This window comes from Mugil cephalus, chromosome 3, assembly GCF_022458985.1.
Source record: "Mugil cephalus isolate CIBA_MC_2020 chromosome 3, CIBA_Mcephalus_1.1, whole genome shotgun sequence".
NCBI lineage: Eukaryota > Metazoa > Chordata > Actinopteri > Mugiliformes > Mugilidae > Mugil > Mugil cephalus.
Window position 1 is genome coordinate 20,192,582 of NC_061772.1, and position 19,951 is coordinate 20,212,532.

General features: G+C 39.1%; 1 protein-coding gene across 1 annotated transcript in view; it reads left to right on the forward strand.

Annotated features, from left to right (window-relative positions):
- The window catches only part of luzp2 (leucine zipper protein 2), a 145,969-nt gene that overhangs the window by 69,814 nt on the left and 56,204 nt on the right, over positions 1-19,951 (forward strand). Inside the window, exons 2-5 of the mRNA XM_047580021.1 lie at positions 618-735; positions 4,796-4,866; positions 7,705-7,786; positions 14,170-14,232. Of these exons, the coding sequence (XP_047435977.1) occupies positions 618-735; positions 4,796-4,866; positions 7,705-7,786; positions 14,170-14,232 (334 nt within the window). The remainder of the gene's footprint in view (positions 1-617; positions 736-4,795; positions 4,867-7,704; positions 7,787-14,169; positions 14,233-19,951) is intronic.

The following is a 19,951-nucleotide window of genomic DNA, read 5'->3' on the forward strand; positions in this document are numbered from 1 at the left end:
GTTCGTCGGGTCTTTTGAAAAATAATTTTTGCAGCCTGATGCTCTTTGCATCCAGTTCTTCGGCGCAACACTCAGTGGGGATTGCAGTGGGTCATTTAGAAGAGGGAAGCAAAAGTTTATTATGGCTATAGTTCATGCGAACATGCTGTGAATTAATATTTGCCTCTATGGAAGCTCGGTAATAAATGGCAAGAACGCCTCTGCGGTGCCATTCAATGGGGGTTCAGATGAGAAAAGAGAAAAACAAGATTTGACAAATGTGCCCTGTAGATTTTTTTCTCCCTTAATAATTGGATGAACTACATGAATATTTAAATGAAAATACAAGGGCACACCTCTGGTCAAAAGAGCTATCTTTGTAAAAAGAGTCTGGCTTAAACTTGGTTGATTGAAAGCAATAAATTATTTCTCTTTTTTTTCTGTTTTATCCATCGAGGGACTGTGCTGAGTAGATATTAGTTTTCTCCCCATCGCTCTACCCTTTAGCTTTAACGATGGTGCTTTTAATCTAGTTTAAAACACCTCACTCTCCCAAGGGTGCCAATAAAGAGTGAATTTTCTCAGCTAGTGGTAGACATTTATTAGTGAAATCTCACCCTGTCTCATCTTCTCAACAGACAAAGCTATGATGGGCTGGAAAAGAAGCTGAAGGAAGTCTTCACTGAACGAAGCAGCATCCTGCACCAGCTCTCCAAAACATCAAAGGAACTGGACAGCATAAAAGGCAACCTTCAGGTTGGGATTTGACTGTTTTTCTCTTTGTAATACAGTGATGTTCCAAGACTTATTTGGATGCGAGTTCTTGGCCGCAGGTAATTTTCCCGCCTGTGTTTTCAGCACGTTAAAGGCTGAGGAACACATGACTCCTCTCACTTATTTTTCAGTCAGTCCGCTGCAAACCGGCTAGATGTGATTAAGTATTAATGTGAATTTTTTTTTTCTTTTTTTCCCAGCAAGCCAACCTATTGTTACATATGTAATGTGTTACGGGAAACACGGCTGCTGAATAATGGAGCCGCAGATCACTTAGTGAGCATGTAAGCAATTATTACCGTGAGTGAAAACCACAGCTTTTGCAGAAGTAGAGGGAAAATATGTAGCATAAACAGGAAAGATTGGTCTTGAAGCTTTTAGTCGTGAGTACTGGTTAAAGGAAATTTTTCAGCTTATTGGGCTGGGGTTTGAGGTTGGAAATTGTTCTTTGCTATGGTGACGCTTGTCACCGGCGCCGCTAGCGTAGGTTACATCACAGATACATGTAACCAGATCATTTGAAAAAGTAAATAAAAAAATAAGGTACAGATAAAAATAAACAAATATTTCCCTTGCAAACTTACGTCACACTTTATAGTTTAGTGTTTGACTTAAAGAAGGATAAGGCCATGACTGATTGGCTGACTAGGGCCGGCTCTAAGAGTCGTCTCTTTGAAGTGAACGACGGCAGTCAGTTCACGTCGTTGGGAGCCAATACGTTGTTTCTCGTCCTTTTTTCTGATAAAGCCGAACATGTTTCACATTTCAGTGCGCTTAATAGTACAAAGACTGAGTGGAGACAGTGAGTTAAAAACTGGAATTAGATTTTGTGGTTAGTGCTGATACCCCACACCAGGAAGATTCCTGGTTCAAGTCCAGGCTGAGACGACCCTCCTGATGACCGTTTTTTGCAGCAGTTCAATAAGGATTTAAATAAAGCAATTTAAATAATAAACAATGTATTTATTCATTTATTTCATTAGTAATTCCTTTACACTATACACATCATTTGGTAATAAATTCATTTAAGCAACAACAAAATCTGAGGAGCCAGTTCGGACCCCAGAGAGCCAGCACTTTTTAGTGAGCCGAAACCAAAACAACCGACTCTCTAAAAAGAGCTGTAATTCCCATCACTATTGCGTGTTCTCCCTGTGCCTGCATGGTTTCTCTCCAGTTTCTCTGGCTTCCTCCCACCGTTCCAAGACACGCTCGATAGGTTAACTGATGATTCTAATTTGGCTGTAGGTTTGAGTGTAAATGGACCCTCCAGAGGACAAGCTGTTACAGGAAATGAATAAATGTTAGCATGTTCACAAACACTAAAATGGTCAGACAACTAGGTTGTCTTGCCTTATTTTTAGTTAAGTAACTTTTATATCTTTTTTTAAACAGAATGTAAATGAATGTGCAAATCCCATAAGATGTCGACGCTGGCTTCTCATGGTTTTACTGTACATACAAGTGCGTGCTGTAAAGTTTTAAAGACACTCACTTTAGTTAAACTTAGCTTAAAAAGAAGACCTCATTAAGTAGCAATGAAACTGGGCTCAGAAGAAACTTTAGGTGGATGATAATGAGGATCATTATCTGTGTCACTAGGAGAGGGTTCCGTTGGCCCTGCCAAATACTGGTCTTCGTTAAGTAATGTGCCTTATTATACTGTAGACATTATAATGCTGTGAGAATTTCACAAAACACAATTATCTTAGCGCTGGATACTACACATCACTTCCCACCAGTCAGTTTGGGTCAACTTCATTACAGCTCTTGGCGGTGACAAGAAACGAACAGAAACTCAATTAGGGATTCAGATATTTTAATAATTACATATTTTCAGTTACATTAGCAGATGCAACAATGGATTTACAAAATACACTTTTAGATCCTTGGTGGCAGATGACCTATGTTTCTGTGCAGAGAAACCTTAGCATCCCAAAGCTGAAATCCGAGGGACATATTCCTGTCTGCGTTACAGTGATGTGTTCAAGCTCCAGGGAACATCTGTAGCCAGGATAGTCAGAAAATCAATAATCAGACAAATGATATGCACACATCTCCGGTGTTGGTGTGTGTTTTGTGAGAGATGTCCCATGTGGCAGGAAAAAGCTCATGTAGTCTGGATACCATCATCCTCGGGGCAGGCTTTGATGTCTGCTCACTCCAGGCTAGCTAGGCTGGCATCTTTCTTTGCCCTGGGCCCTGCTCCAACATGCTGGGCAGGCCAGAGGTTGGGTTAGATTTAAAATAGCATGCTGTGGAACAGATCGATTCTTCGTCGGGGTGGGGGGTGGAGGGGGGGCGTCATCCACATAAACATCATTGACTTTTAAAAAGAGAACCTCATCAAGTGGGAGACGTGTAGCGACAGCAGTCGTGTAAGTGTTTATAATTTTAACGAGGTGTCCTCTAGGTGCAGGTCAGCAACACTAATAATTAAACTTTGTGTGACGGGGAATTTATTCTTGGCAGTAGCTCCTGGGATGTTGTGAAGCAGTTAACTGTGGGCTTAAAATAACTGTTTCATGGTTTAAATTCAATGTCATGATCATATAACCTGAGGAGATTTGTAAATATAGGGAACGGACGGTAGGCCAACTCTTTGGGTGCTGCAAGGTTGTCAGCAATTTTATAGAGTAGATTTTCATATACTACTATTTTCCCTTTATTAGACTGGGGGTTTATTTAGCTACATAAATGTCAAAATTAGCGTGAATTCACATTGGTTGCTTTACGACACCAAGTAAATGAGGGTAGAGCAGAGAATGAACTTACACAGAAACTGTCTTCTAGCTCCCAGAACAAATACAAAAACGAAAGAAGTCATTGAGCATAATTAAACAAAGTCATGTAACATGCGTGCACAGGACATATGCCTACACCTCGTCAGTCCCCGATATTTCAGTGCAGTCAGTCACCCTTTCTTTAGACTTCAGTCCTTCCTTTAAATGCTTCTCAGTTTTTATTTGGAGCATCACAAATGCTTGCTACATTCCAATGTCTTCTTCCTGACCAGCAGAGACGAAGATGTACATTCACAGAACCATGGTTACATTCATAACTACTGAACAAAATAGGCTCCGCAATACTCTTAGGTTCAACATTGGCGTCATGTTTTTTTTTTGTGTAAATCACATGAAATACATCCCTATCAGTGTATAAAAAACGACACTGTCACCACAAATACCAGATTTAAAATGCAAAATACAGAGAGATCAATCTTGGCAGTAAACCTGTTGCAGTAAAAGGTTGTAAAAAATGTTTAGTCTTAGCTTTTATCACTCATTTCTGGGAACAAGGTTGCAGAATGGGAGGAAGAAATACTGTATGTCCCTTTGACTCATGGCAGAGAAAGATCCGCTGTTGTTACTGTGCAGTTTAAACAAAGCTTATTATCTTGAGGAACATATGTTCTCTGTTGGCGACGGCTGCCGTCAGACTTATTTTTCTAATTCTTTATCTTCAACGTAGATTTAAATGAAGTGAAGCTGGGGAGGAGATTGCTTCAATCATTATAGAAATGTGGAGTTAATTGGCACAGATATCATCTTCAAGCTCAATTTATGAAGACAATCTTTCCAGTTGGCTCTGCCTTTTCTTACAAGTCTGGAAACAAGCTGATCAGCTCCTAACAAATAAAAACATCTCAGTGGGCTAGTAGGGAAATAATTTCCCATCAGGCAGGTGCTTAGACACCAGCAGAACCCAATCTGCACGCCAGCACATTCCCTCATTAGGACATTGATCAGCAGACAGTTGAAAGCTATAATTTTTGGTGCATTATTTCATAATACTTGTCTTAGGAATCCTGTTCCTTTTTTTGTGTTGTGTTTCAAAATTCTATATTTAACACCTTCACTTGAAGGGAGTTTGAAAACCTGGTTCTAAAACGTTTACTATACAGTTCAGGGACTGTACGTGCAGAGTATGTGTTTGCCCTCTCCGCCGCAGATGCTTTGAAGTCATTCTTATTTTGTTTGTCATGTACTATGCGAAACGGTGTCTTTCCTGGAAAAACAGAGACTCCTGTGTTCTCTTTTAGACACTGAAAAGCGATGACTCAGTACCCAAGAAGGACGTGCAGAGGATTTTGGAGCTCAGCCACAAACAGAGGTAAAGTAGGACATCAAGCATGACTTACACATGACTTATCAACGATGCCGTGCTGCTCCCAAATGTCATCGTGATGTAGGTTAGCAATGTATAACTGTCACTATTACATGGTCCAAGTCTCTGGGGACTTTCCAGACAGAAACTCTTCACTTCAGTTATAAACAGCTTGAGGGCAAATGTTGGTTTTTCATCCAACATCTAGAGACGTAATCATTTGAGGTTAATCATATCAATCTGCAGCTCCAGCCAATAAACATTTGGGTTTTGGTTGCTTTTGATGCTTTGATTATCAATACGATGGATTAGACATGCTTTCTTTGTTAAAATAATTAAGTCTACTGGTGATAACTTATATTATATACACCTATATAACTAGAGACCTGCTGCATTATCCAGCAGCGTCGCAGTTTTCCACTGACAATATGGTATGAATTAAAAACTAATGAAAAGGGAATAAAGCATCTTTCAGCACCAGGAGGTCTTTCATTCAGATTAAATATTCATTACTAAATAAGCAGCTATGAAATGAACAAAAGAGGACGAAAGACATTCATCTAGTCAGCTTTGTAAGACCTTCGTTGGAAATTTGATCAAATCTCAAGAGTTAGCATCTTGAGTGGTAAATGCAAGCTACATCTTCAGCAGACGATCGCATGAGCTAACGTGTAGTAAATAAGCTTTGGAGACCTTTAAATGAAGACTTATGTACTGTTGTTCATAGCTGAGTTTATATGTCCTGGATATATATAGAGAACTGACAATGAAAATCTTTGAATCTTAGATCTTTATTCTCCGTTATTGATTCTGCTGCTTCTGAAGCTGTTGTTTAGTGCTCTATTTTTTTTTTTTTTTTTTGTTGTTGTTGTTCAAAGTGAGCTGAGAACGTATTTTCCTAAACTGCTTCACTAGTTAGTACTGTCTGATTAATGTTGTGTGTAATGAGACTGTTAATGATTAGGAGTCATTCGTGGCCTCCATGCTCTCTGGAACGCCAGCTTGATTGAAGTCCGACCTCCTGTGTGCCGCATCTTGATAGCCAATCAATAGCCTATCACCAACCCATGGCAGCTCTCACATGTCATCAAGTTAAAAACCATAAAGCAGCAGCTTGGTTCGATGTTGCCTACCTAGCAGTTGTGAGCCACAATTTTATCCAAGTGTTATTAATCCACCTTTGGAGTTCCATGTCTGCCTAGAGTGATTACAAGTTGACTCCATCACAACGGATGCAGACAGGTGATTCATTGCAACTCATTTATTTTTGACAACTCTTAACAGAGGTTTGATTGCTTTCTGAAAATTATTTTTGCTACAAAGTGTTTTGCAACAAAACGGACAGAGCAGGAGCAGGTAGTGAAAATGTAAGATTTTTAGGGTTTAAAACAGCAAATTCAGATGTGTCCTAACATATGGCTGACCTATTAGTACTCACTTGTCTTGTGCTCACTACTCTGTGTCTTCAAGGCATGTCAATCCCACATTCACGGTGCAAGTTTCTGTCAGTTTGGACAGTTCTGATCTTATTTGCACAAAATGTTTCCAAGTCTTGGATACAGGAGATGGGATTATAAATGAAATGCCAAAGCAGCGTTGGTTGGCTGGTCGCCGTGAAGAAAAAAAATGTTTGCTAGGCTGAACTTATGCCAAGAGACAAGACCACTGGCATATAAAATGTAAGAGTAGTGAAGTGCGAGATCCGTTCCACGCAGAGTTGCTGTGCTGCTTTGAAAGATACTACCTCTCAACTACACCACTGGTTGACTAGGACCTGCACCATCTACTTTTAAATTTGCAGCCGTGTTTGCGAAACAGTAAACAGCCTGTTCCTTCTAATTTAACCGGGATGCCTCGCGATTATAATTTCTGCCTGCATTTTTTAAACTACTGACCCACATCACTTGCCTACTTGATCCATAATTCATTGTGCATTGCTGTTATCTGTGCACAGGAGCATCAAGCGGTACAGAAATACCCATTGCATTCTAATGCATAACATTTAAATTTTATGTTAAACGCATAAATGAATGCAGCACCAGTCTTCACACAGCATGCGTAAAATCAATGTGGAGCGTTCCAAATACTACATAATACAACATAAGCACTTCGCAAATCTTCCTGTTCAAGCTAGTATCCTGTTCCATTCACCATTGTCCGCTTGTTTGCTAAATCGTGGATATTTGTTGCAAATAACGAAAAAAAAGCATCTAAGCATTTTAAATCCCAAATATAAAAGATTAATAATTGTGAAATAGATCTGTTAAGCTTGAGAGAAAAGGAAAATGGAAGGAAGAAAAATGTCCAAAACCAATCGAATGTGAAAGTGTAAACAAGGATTGAACAAATAAACAAGCGTTGTATAATCCTTCCTCGAGTAGACCAAATCAGATTTTGCTGTCAAAGAGGTTGGGTTTCAATGAAATGTGAGCGAGAATTTGTGAAAATGGAAATCATAGTATTTATTCAACATGTTCTTTACAGACTGTATGACTGCAAGTTTCTCTCGTGCACAGCTCCGTGTGATTAAATCAATTGAGTTTTGAAAATTTGTCAGTTTACGTTACCTGCTTGATTTAATCCAACAGATGAGATGGCTGCAGGTGTAAAAAAAAAAAAAAAAGAAAAAGTAAAGAAAAAAGTATTGCATTAAATTCTGCTTGGGGACAAAAACACAACAATGGAGTGAAAATAGCTTTTGCACAAATCCATTTCTCTGCAGAATGGCTCTCAACAGTGGTATATTTAAGAAAGGCATTCTATGGCGGCAGAGCTGCGCAGGCCTCTGAGAGCGTGAGGAGGATGTGCTAACAGAGTGTTTCTCACTTCCCTCTCACTTGACAGAGAGGAGATGAAGTCCCTCCAGGCAGCCTTGCAGAAGCAGCTGGATGAGGCAAATGAGAGAGCAGAGAAGCAGCAGGCCACGGTAAGACAGAGCTGACCTGACCATCCACGTCCTGCCTCCTCTAACCAGCAGTGTCACCTGTCACACAGGCCCCTCAGTGATCCACCCTCATTACCCAGCAGCCAGTGCTCGCCTCTATCTCTTACCTCTTAATTGAAACTCTCAGAAATAGTGATAGCGACAAAGCTTTGTGCCCTCCATTTTTTAATTTTTTTTTTTGACCAAAAGTCCAGAACCCAAAGAACTTCAGTGTTGTGTAAAATTTGGAAGAGCCGCAAATTGGCACATTTGGGGAGATGGTTTACAACAATGACCTGGTTTTCTGTTGATTAACGAATCAATTAATCAGCTAATCCTTTTCCACTCCAGTCGTTTGTAATGTAATGATTCATAAAACTGAAGTGTTCGTTTTACACAAAATTTTAATTAAACGAAATTACCACAGGATAGTAATGGCCCAACATTTTTAATGACTGCAGCACACTGAGAATTTTATAAATAAAATACGAAGAGGCTAAGTGAAGATAGCCTTTTACACAATCAAGTTACTATGACCAAAATTCATTCATTAGTGTAACTGATTAAAAGAAAAGGAAATACTAATTATCTCAAAAACCATCCTAGACGATTTATTTTTTTCTCCCAAACACTATTAAAAAAGACAAAGAACTCCATTTGTAAATCTACAAACGGATGAATGTTCTGAGCGGCAATATGTTTTATTACATTGGATTTACTGAGTTGAGAACATTAATAAATGGTCAGTTTCTCTTCTCTTGTTCTCTACCTGTTCTCTGAGCTGAAGAGTCAACCAGAGTGATCTCTGTCACTAAGATTCTCTTTCAACACAATCAACTGGTTGATAAGCCACCAACAGGGGTCGGTCTAATGTCAGCGGGCGAGACCCAGCTACACAACGACACTGGCCAACAGCCAAATATTGGTTTTGTGTGTCCAGAGGTGCAGCTTGTCAGCAGGGAAGGCCGGCAACCTCTCAAGGCCCATGGCCAGTAGTGGATGAAGTTTTCAATTCAATTTCAAAGTAGATTAAAAATTCAAATTTAAAAATTAAAAGAAGGCAGAATAAAGGAAAATAAAGGAACACCATAGTAAGTAAAGCAGATAAGTAATAGTACAAAATGGTTAAGTGAATGCTGCTAGTCTTGCCTTAAGCATAAAGGGAGACACATTGAATAAAATAACTTCCACTAATGTCACATTATTTAGTTTTCTTTATTTGTTTGGTTATTTGGCTAGAAGCTCTTGTTGTCTGTGACCACATGCACAGGCTGCTCAAACTCTAGTCAACGTCTTCCCTCATCCAAGAGGCTTAACCTCCTGGGACCTGAGCTTTTATATGCTATGCATTTTTAATTTCTCTAAGGTATTTGGGATCAGTAGGACCTAAGAAGTATAAAAAACTAAGTATCATCTTTCAGTAGTAGTTTTTGTTAAAGTCTCGTTAAAGTAATAACACTTTCTGCCTGTATCAGATTATCGTAAAATAATGGAGATGAATGTGGATAGACCTTGGATTCAGTAGACTCTCTTGGTGTCATGGTCCTAAACGCCCGGTCAGGCTCACCTACATCAGTACAAATACATTCGAAATACACTGAGTCTAGTCTATGGCGCCACTGTGTTACTGAAAGCTGTGCTCTGTCTTACTGTACTGTGTCACACTTGTATCCTCAGTCTGTTCAGCAGTGACTTTCGCCACCAAACTCCTTATTAACAAATGAACCCAAAGCCCATCTGGCTGCACTGACAGCTGCAGTTCAGGATTGCCTCCGGGATTTTCAATATATGCTAATGAAAAGCTTGTCCTACAATATTCCTGGCTGCTTATGCGCAGTCATGACGTTTAATGTGCACAGTGACATTACAATCGACAATGAAATCATGGGCGCTGTGAGACAAACAACAGTACAGTAACATTTCAAGTGACATTGCTGCCATTGTCCTTAGACTATCCCAATTGCTGTCTTTATGGTTTGAGTTTGACATTCATGTTCTCTTAAATGGTATTTATCACCTCCACTGAGGGATCGTGATTAAAAAGAACTGCTCAACTGCCGTAATGCCACATGCGTTCAAGAGAACAATGAAAGAGTGAATCTACTTTTTAAGATGCTTGTGTCAGTGTAAAAATTCAACAGGAAACCAGGGCATTAAAAAGACTGAGAAAGTAATAAACTTCAGGAAACTTAGAGGCTCATTTCTTTCAGGTTTTGTTGAGCCAAAATCAGGGAGGAAAAAAAACAACAATCGAAGAAGAAAGTTACTAAATATGTTGACACTAAATATGACATAGGCAATGAGCATGAAGATGGTTAGTTTTTGACTGAATGAGTTCTGCAGACCTGAGTTTCAATGTATTTACTTGACAAACATCTAGAAATAGGCATCTACATGTTAATTGTCCACATAATAATGACGTTGTCAAAAAAAAATCCTTCAAATTCAAGCTCTGTGGCTGGCAGCATCAGTGTGTTGCTTTGTTGTTCAGTCCACTACTGCTGTGGTCTAGAGGTGGGTTTCACGGCTCTTTGAAGGGAGCTGGATCTTGTGGATCTTCCTCTCAAAGAGCCGTTCAAAGGACCAGTCTCATTTTAATATTTATGTATTTTCAAGATGCCAGTCTGTGGGTAACTCGTTTTGTCTGGGAAAAGAATCACTGGAAGGATCGATAGGGTAAGATTCAGATCTGAATGATTTAAACTGAAACATCCCACCAATATATATTCTATTGGTGAGATGTCTAAGTTTGAATTATTCTGAAATATCGATTCTGGATAGATGCCTTGCTTTATCCCTTGGGGAAGTCAATAAAGACCTTTGACCAGGAATCAAAACCGGATCAACTACGTTCGCCACTACCACCAAAGCTATAATATCCTGGCAAATATTATACTTTTCTTTACTGTTTTTGCGGCGTTTTGTTTGGCTCAGTTTGTCTTCTTGAGTCACCAGCCACTCACTTCAAATGAAGCGTCCCGTTTTGAGATCGCTGTGGAATGATGCACTCACATGAAGGCAGTGTGGTCAACTCTGATGACCTCATGCGATATTTGCATATCAGATCTCAGTCTCAGAGGAGTGGCAAATGTTGCTTGAGTGTTCATCTGTGTGCAACAGCAAATAATAAAAGAGGAAAAACAAACTCCTCCTAAGTGCGACTCAGTTCCCATCGTTTGTTTTAAAGGTCAATAAATTGTGTTTGTTCACGGACGTCACAACAAACTGAAATTTGTTCTGGGGACGTTTTGTTGGAAACTGATTACGTCAAATTGTTTGGGTGGGCTTTAGAGTAACAATAATATATAAGTCATAGAGGGTTTTTTTTTTTCTTTGTATCAGTTGATATGCGCCACCTAATTAAATACAAATGGCATTTTACCAAACTCATATTCCGTCATTCTGCCATAGTCTGCCATTCTACTACTCCAACCGAATTTTCAATTTTGTTGACAACAAATTGACATAAAATTTGGCATACTTTCTCAAAAGAGGATTAAACTTTGGCAGTCTCCGCTCATTTCCTTTTAGAGCCACCATATATTCATAATTTGTGGTTTTGAGAGAAATTTTTACTGCTGTCTGCAAACACTCATATCTCATTCTGAATGAGTTGTGACAACCTTGGTGACTTTCCATTTAGTCCCATTGCCAGGTCAAGCCTTGGTCAGTGCTTTGGTGTTTCACTCAATGATTCACCGACCTTCTGCTACAACTAATATCCCAAATCAATGGCGGGAGCATCAGTGTCGCCTGCTAAGCTACTAGCAAGGTTTTGGTAAATAAAATAAACACTGTTCTGGATACATTTGTTGTTAATTGACAAGTAATAATGTTTCTATCAGTACATAATTCATTTAAGTTTCCAGAAATGCGTCCTAGGTGCATTTTAGGTTTTATTGCAGCTTATTCTGCTTCATTTGAACCCGTTGTCCTCGTTAGTAGACACTTTAGTCTGCCATCTAGTGGTAGCAAAGGGTCAACACACTAGTCGGTGTAAAATCATGATAGTACATTTCATTCATTCAACAGACGAGGTACAAAACCTTGTTAAATTTTACGGTTGAAACTTATTTATGCTTAATAATGTTTCTAGTTTGAAATGCGCAAATGTAACAAATTCTATCAATAGCAACAAAATACAACGTTGATGAGGTTGGGACTTCATTGTTCGCAATTCTGTCTTTAAACAGTCATGTTCAGGCATTAAAATAAATGGTGACTTTATTATAATATAAACAAATAATCCCAGTGTCCACATATGAGGACATTGTATTTTCAAAAACTTCTACTTCCTGTTCAAAGATGATGCTTAGTTTTTATACGTCTTATGTCTTACCAATCCTAAACACCTTGGAGAGATTAAAAATATATACCAAATAAAAGCTCAGGTCTCAGGGGGTTAAGGCAGAATTTTGAATTTGAAAAGTCATTCAGACTCAAAAGTTCAACTAAACTACTTCAATATGTAGCGCATACAACGCTTCGTTCACTGAATTTCCTTCCTTATATGGGAGTTTAGCTGGGCCTTTTTTATTTATTTATTCATTTATTTTTATTGTGCCCATTCTCAGAGGCTGCAGCTGTGACTGAAAGGCTCAAACGTGAACGCTGATGTTATCATGCACCGCTTGGGGGATGTCAGTCATTTGGTGAGGTTTAGTTTACCGTTCCCTGAGGTGGGAACCTGGCATGAGGTCACCAGCCCCATGAATCTTTTCCTCTTTGTCTCCAGGACTATCTTAACGACCTCTCCCAAGGACACAACGCTTTAAAAAAAAAAAAAAAAAACTTTTTAACTGAAAAACAACAAGAGAAAAGATACCTTGATCTATCTATCTTACTTGCATCCACAGAATTCATCCGTTTAGATATAAGGTAGCCCCTGGCAGCAGGTTGCCATCTGTGGTTGGTGTTTGAACCTTAGTTTGGCTGTTATGAGCAAACACACAGAAACACCCACAACAGCCACAGGCTTGCACCAGCAAGACATGCTGAGCTCATGATAAAAGGATTGTGATAAACAAAGATATTACTCTGACATGATAAGCATATGGGCTATTAAATCAGGCACGGACTGGAAAATAGGCAGCCGCTCACTGCAGGAATAAATGTCTCAACGTATCATATGTGCTGCAATGCCGAGTCCCAGATGAAACATTTCTGGACAATTGTTATGCTAAACTAACTCTGTAAGACATGAGAGAAATATAATATGTGACAGGGCCTTTATCAGAGTTAAAAAGACTTTAAGCTTTGATGTGTGGCTAGCTGAAAAGTGAGAAACAGTGTTTTAAACATTTTACTGCAGCAGCGGGCCTCTGTGCTGCTGTCAGATAATAAGAAACTGTCCTCATTTGAGGCGGTAGCTTTAGTTATAGCGCCTGAATGTAAACTTAGTTACACTGCTGGTTAAATTAAAGACAATAAATCAGACGTTGACACAATTTTTTTTTTTTATTTATACTGGCATAATCCCATAGGCTCAGCAACTGTTAAAACAAGCAGTTTTGAGTGTTATTTTTATTCTTCTTTATTGAAATGCTGCATCAAGATGTTTTTCTTTTCTCTTTCCGATGGTTCTGTTTTTCATTTTAACTGTTCTCGGGGGCTGTGACAGTGATTGAATATGACCTTTGATGTTATCCCGGCCTGCTTGGGGATGTGAGTCAACTGGTGTGGTCTAGTTTACAGTTCCCGAGGGTGCCTTGCTAGAAAGTAGAGGAAAACAAAGGACCTTGAATTTTAGTAAACAGAAAACTCCTTGTATAAAATATAAAACCACATTAGTAATACTTGCTTAAGGGTAAGTCTAGCCACATTCTTAACATTACTGTCAACAGATCCCATGCAAGTTACACAGCTAATCACTAATTCTTCTAATAAATATTGTCTTTTGTAACAGGTTCTTTTGTGCCATGCGGCTCTGTTGTTTTCCACAAAACGTATCAGCATTCTACGCTTTTACACCGAGTCACATGTTCCTTTGTGCCTCAATTGTGTAGTAATCTGTTACTTCTTCCCAAAATTACACCGTTCACTCCAGTTTGACTGATGCATGATTAAAACTACGCGGCCCGGCTGTTTTCAGAGATAAAAAGAACATTTTTAGTGAAGGAATATATTTTTGACACATTTTTTTTTTTTTTTTTTTTTTTTTTTTTTTTTAAATGTGAGAAGGAACGAAGGGGCTCCGGGCCGGGATTCAATCCTGAATCACCATCATTCAATGCAATTAATTACACACACGCCGCTTAAATGGGCACATTCGACATCCCTAACCTTCATTAAATATGTTCAGTGATATAAAAAAATTAAAAAATTTAAAAAAACACGCTCACAGCTGGGCTTTCAACGCTGTCATCTCTCTTTTGTTTTGTCTTCAGATAAAATTTCTCAAAGTGGAGATGGAGAAAAAAACCAAAATCATCAAGGATTTACAGCAAGAGGTGAGTAATCAAAGTATCGTCTGATGCTGGCATGAAACACATCACACAGTCGTGAGGTACATGCAATCATAGAGGCAGAATTTCCTCTGATTCTCTAATCAGGAAACAAGTTTTCCAGCTACGTCGAACTCTTTTTGACATGATAAATTTCTGCTTTTGACAAACACCTTTTGACAATCCAGTGGGACTCAGGGGGACGGCTTGTTGCTTTCAATCAAAGGTGGACATTTTCTGACATGAATATGTCTATTTTGCCGAGTACTTTGCAAACAGTGAAGTGCGCCTTTGATCATGATTGCGATCATTGCTGCCGTGGCTTGTGTTGGTGGAGAAATTGGTCTCTCGTCTTCCGCCTCTTCTGCAGCGATTTTCTCTGCGCGTGGCTGCTCAACATCAGTGCAAAATTCATCTAAAAAGAACCTTTTCTCTCTTTGATTCTGAGGGTGTGACACCAGAAACTGACGTTTTTCCACTGATGCCGCAGCTGGCGGGGGGAAAAAAAAAATGTGTTTTACTGAAAATGTGTTTGACACCGCATTATCTACTGTTTGGCTTTTCATCTGTAGGAATAAAAAAAAAAAAAACTTACAGAAAGACTCAAAACTACGTGGGCCCCATTAAATGTAACATTGGTACATTGGTGATAGCTGCCTTTAAAGCTGTTCAAGCCTCCAAACTTTTATGTTTCCGCTATTATTTTTGTCATAGAACGTGTTTGTCTGTCAGCTTTGCAACATAGGCAACAAAAATGATAAATGTAAAAATGGAACTTCGGCAGACACGGACTGTAACAAATTAACTGCAAATCATGTATTTCTGGAAACTTGATTACAGAATTTGATAGGTAGGGAACTTGGTGAAAAATAATAATAATAACCAATGGTTTTTTGCTTATTCTGAGTGCATGAAGTTTGTTACATGTGCACATAGTGCCATGTGTACATAGCAGCAATAAGGATATTCTATTTTTAATTAAAAATCTTATACAGGCACATTATGCACTATTATAGAACATATAGTCACCGTACGGCTTATTTCTTTTCTGACCTGCAGAGAGGCTATTTCATTACGCTACATAATCACGAGTAGTGATGACGAAGAGATGCTGAAAATTACACCAGCGCACTGCTCAGTGTTGCACATAGGAAAGTGAATTTCACCAGATGTTCAGATTAATTTGAAGCCAATTTTGACTAAGCTCTGCCTCGGCGAAACGATCAAGTGCTGACATAATGACATCAGTTTACTACCATCAGGCTGTTCAGAGAAGTATTTGCCAAAGTGAAGGTTTCTGTGGATTTTATTATCAGACTGATCCGTTGCTAGATCATGCCCAGCTTGAGGATGCTGGGTTTGAAAATTTCTCATTTCCACAGCTACACATATCAGAGATTTTGTTGAGTGGATCTTGATGTCTAAACCGCCAGGGAGACAACAACATTTTCGATCATTTGTCATCGTTTTCTATGATTTTTACCACCAGAACATGTGTTGTGTGATGCCTTTATTTTAAACTTTTTTTTTTCTCTGGTAGTTTTATTGTTAATTATATGCATGACCGTGAGCACACATATGCACGCTGGTGGCCCAATCCGGAAATATGCAGTTATGAATGGCAATGTTGATGCAACAGCACTGCCGTCAGTGAGAAGGTAGAAAAAGACAGCACACGAGTAAACGCGGACAGAAACAAGGCAGTTGTTGTGTAAAAATAGTTACCACAGCCAAAAAAGTTGTTGTGGAAAATTCAGTTTCATTCGGGGCAGGCTTTTGACCTGCTTCATACTCTTGACTTCCAGCCTTTTTTGTCAGACACACTTCAGTTCGATGAGCTCAAGTACAGATACATGCTCTCATGTTGGTGTGGTTGGATTTAGTTCATTTTCAATAACAATTGATGCAGCCATTTGGAGGAATAATCTGGAGATTTCACTCGTGAATCCATAATGGATCCAGATCCTTCTTATTTATTCATTGTTTCAGCTTTGGCGATTAAAATGATTTTGCTTAACTCATCGTTATTGACCATTTGTCCAATCTTTAGCTACATATTTTAACCAATTTACCGATGACTTTCAAGCAGATTATTTCAGATTTTTAACAAAAAAACAAAAACACTTACTGATTCCTAGAAGTTAACTGTTTCCAGTTAGAACTAAAAACCTGCTAAACTTTATTCCTAATTAATGTCACAAAATGGATCTTGACCCTTACACCCACTGTTACATTTATCCTTCCCAGTAGTTTTTCAGTACGTTACCTACAGTCATGCATGTCATCTCACCTTATATATGATACATATATATCATTTATTGTTATAGTCCAGTGTAGAAATGTTTACAATACCTTAAAATAGATATGACTTGGAAGATATTCCTGTTCATTAGTGCATTTAAAAGGGAATATCCATGGTGGCAGGAAATTTGGATGCATTTCTGTGAATGTTAATATTGAATTTGTTCTTGCAAGCTTTATTCCCCAGGGGGTAATCAGAGGTAAATGTAGAGACACTTCCTTAATCAATCAAGTGATTTTCACAGCAGGAGTTTGCACATGTCTGCAATACAGCAGATCAGTTAACTGACTAAATGACCCATAAAGAAGGCCATGATCTGACTTTGTAATGAACAATTAGAGATTCCTTTACCCTTAAACAGCATCTTGATTTGAAAGTAGAATATGGGACTGACAGAGGAGCATTAACATAATCAAATGTTGGTCACAATCACAACAGCCTCTCTATGATTTCATGTTTTTACACGCTGTGATCCCAGGCCCCCTGCTGAACCTCATTACCATAAGCCAATCATTAATGTACGCTCTAATCTTGCCAAGACAAAGAGCTGGCGATTAGCTTTGCCAACTTGAATTAGACTTCACTGAACTGTAATTGAAAAGACTTGAAAAATTTGCTGCACTTTTTCCATGGATTTTCATATAAATAGCTCCAGTGGCATTGAGGTTATTTGCACATTTTAGACAGGAGGACATGGCAAAGAGCAACTGATTGCCCCACCACCACAGAGTGCTTCATTGTTGACATTTTTTGGTTTGCCTATTCTCTTCCTGGTCTACATGTCTTTGAAAATGGCCCTGTAGGTTTGAGGGGCCTTTATAATCACATACAGTAGGGGTCATTCGTGGTCAGTTGAAGCCTGAGAACTTCTCTGACATCTGTGTCGCTCTGACATTTAAGCCGAGGCTGCATGTGGAGAATCATGAGAAACATCGATTACACTTGTGTGAGTTGAAGAAAATTGTGTGTGCACAAACTCAAAGGTCAAAAATGTTGAAGCATTATCATTTTACTACCTTACAGTCCACTCTACCCAGTATAACAATGTGCTCGGTAACCTTTTAATCTGCGTTTTCTTGTTGTTCTGTTTTCTGGAAAGTACATTTTAATTTGTTTTTAGAAGGGTATGGCTGAGATTGCACCACTGTATGCCTCTTATTTTAAGAGTTAATTGTCAATGGATAATTTGCATTTTTTAAGACTAATGAAGTCTAGTGTAACAATCATGCAATAAATTTTCTTTTTTTTTTGTTATTTTATGACAGTATTTGCTAAAACTTCAGTTAGTCCATGTCAGATTAGCTACCTGAAATCTGTGACAGCAGACTTACAACGTCAGGCAGGGTAATGGAACATCACCACACTGTTTCAACTATAGATGCCATGATATGCATTCAAGGGTTGAACCTGCCATTCCTCGAATGGCCACTTGTGGCTGGATCCAATAGTGAATCCATCCCAATCAATCGTACATTGAGCTCCAAAACCATTCCTCAAGTCATGCCCGCCTTTTACCTTTAATTGGTAATGTATATTAATTTGTTGAAATGGTGTAAATTTATGTCGTCTTTGTTTTGTTTTTTACCTGGCCTTGATTGCCAAACATTCTTCGGAAATCCTATGGGTGTCATTACCAAGATTTTCTCCATTTTCATATGAAAGACTAATGTAAACTAGCAGGCTAAAATCCTACCAAAATGCCTGTTGGTAACTAAAATAATTTAGATTTGCAGATTATTTCAGCGCTCTGTATCTGCCTGTTAATTTTGTGAGTTATGGTAGTCAACTAAGTTAACTAATAAACATAATAGTGCATAGCTTTGGGATTTAATCCACATTTCCCTCTAAAGTATAACACAGGCTGAATACTGTCAGAATGCTTTAGCTTAACTGCCTGAGACACAGACAAACTGAGTGTCACACAAATTTCTAAAGATGCTTCACACCTGGGTTGTTGTTCCGACACCGTGAGCGCCTTGAATGGAGCAATCACAGTCTGCCCTAGACCAAGGCCAGAAAAGTTAGAGACAGCGTTTTCAGTCTGCTTGCAATCACTCCCTGGGGAGATGTGTTTTCAGTGTTAACACAGGTGACCAACAGACATATTCAACTTATTATTAGTATATGCAGAATATTACAATTATGTAACCTAGCAGTTTACCTGATGCATCTCTTGAATAGAAACTGTTGATCTGTCTGTGTGTCTGTCTGCTGCCAGACAAGCTACTCTCTTGGCTACTATAACTAAGCAGTTCACTTAATGCGCCTTTGGAAGAGAGCACACCAGAAATTGGTAACAGCATCGCCTTACCCAGCATATGCAATGAAAAGTAGTTTCCTCCACATAGCCTCGATGCTCGACCAAAGCGAACCATATTTCCATGTAATTATTTCCTGATTTCTTGAAATCTGAATTTCATACAAAATTATGACCAGTCACAAAACTTTCTGCGAGCTTGTAGGGTAGAAGATGCCTCAGAACTTTGTCCCTGTTGCCCTGTGAACAGGACTCGAATCAAGGTTAAATATTGAAACATATTGTATCATATTACTCCCAGATTTGGAACGGAATAAAGGTGTGAAAGGTTATTATTCCTGACTCCTGACATTTTCTTTAAACCTGCGTCCTTTAACCTTTTGGTGGTGCATCCCACCACAAAGCAGTGGGCTGTTTATTTATTTATTTATTTTTTCCCCATCTAAAGGACAATGTGACGATGACCTTCACGCACTACGTGGGGAGTCGGTGGGGAGCATTTAATTGTTTTCCTCCCTGGTGTGATGTGCTCTGTCTTTATAATAAAAACCAGGTGAGAGACACAAAGAAAATGTCTTTAACGTTACAGTTTTTAGGAAAGCCAAAATAATTGACGGCAACTGTTAATGGTGTCATTTACCAAAGGAGTCTACATTAACCTTGACTTAGAAGATAAGATATGTATCCCAAAATGGGGGGATTTGCAAGTCTAAACGACAGTGTACACCAGAGAAAAAATAGAAAAGGTATGTATTTATTTTTGTATGTATGCGGTCTTCTGGAGCAGGGTTGGTTGCCTAGTTTCACAGCAGCAGGAAGCAAGGTCCTTCACAGGGAAAGTAGTCAACTGCTGAAGGCGCTGCCCAGTGCTGTTAAAGTTCCATGAATGGGTTGGGATTGGTTATCCGTCAGGAATGACAGCTTTGCTTCCATCCTACGATCACCCACCACCTCCACAGGCTCATAAGAACAGAGCCAGCCTTCTTCCCGATCCCTGTTTAGTCTCCTTTTGTCTACTGCTGAGAGACTGCCACTCCAGCAGACCACACCATAAAAGATGATGCCACCACAGAGTCATAAAAGGACCTCTGGGGTGCTCCCTGCGTGCCAAAAGACCCAAGTGTCCTTAGCAGGTAGAGTCTGCGCTGACCTTTCTTACGAAGTGC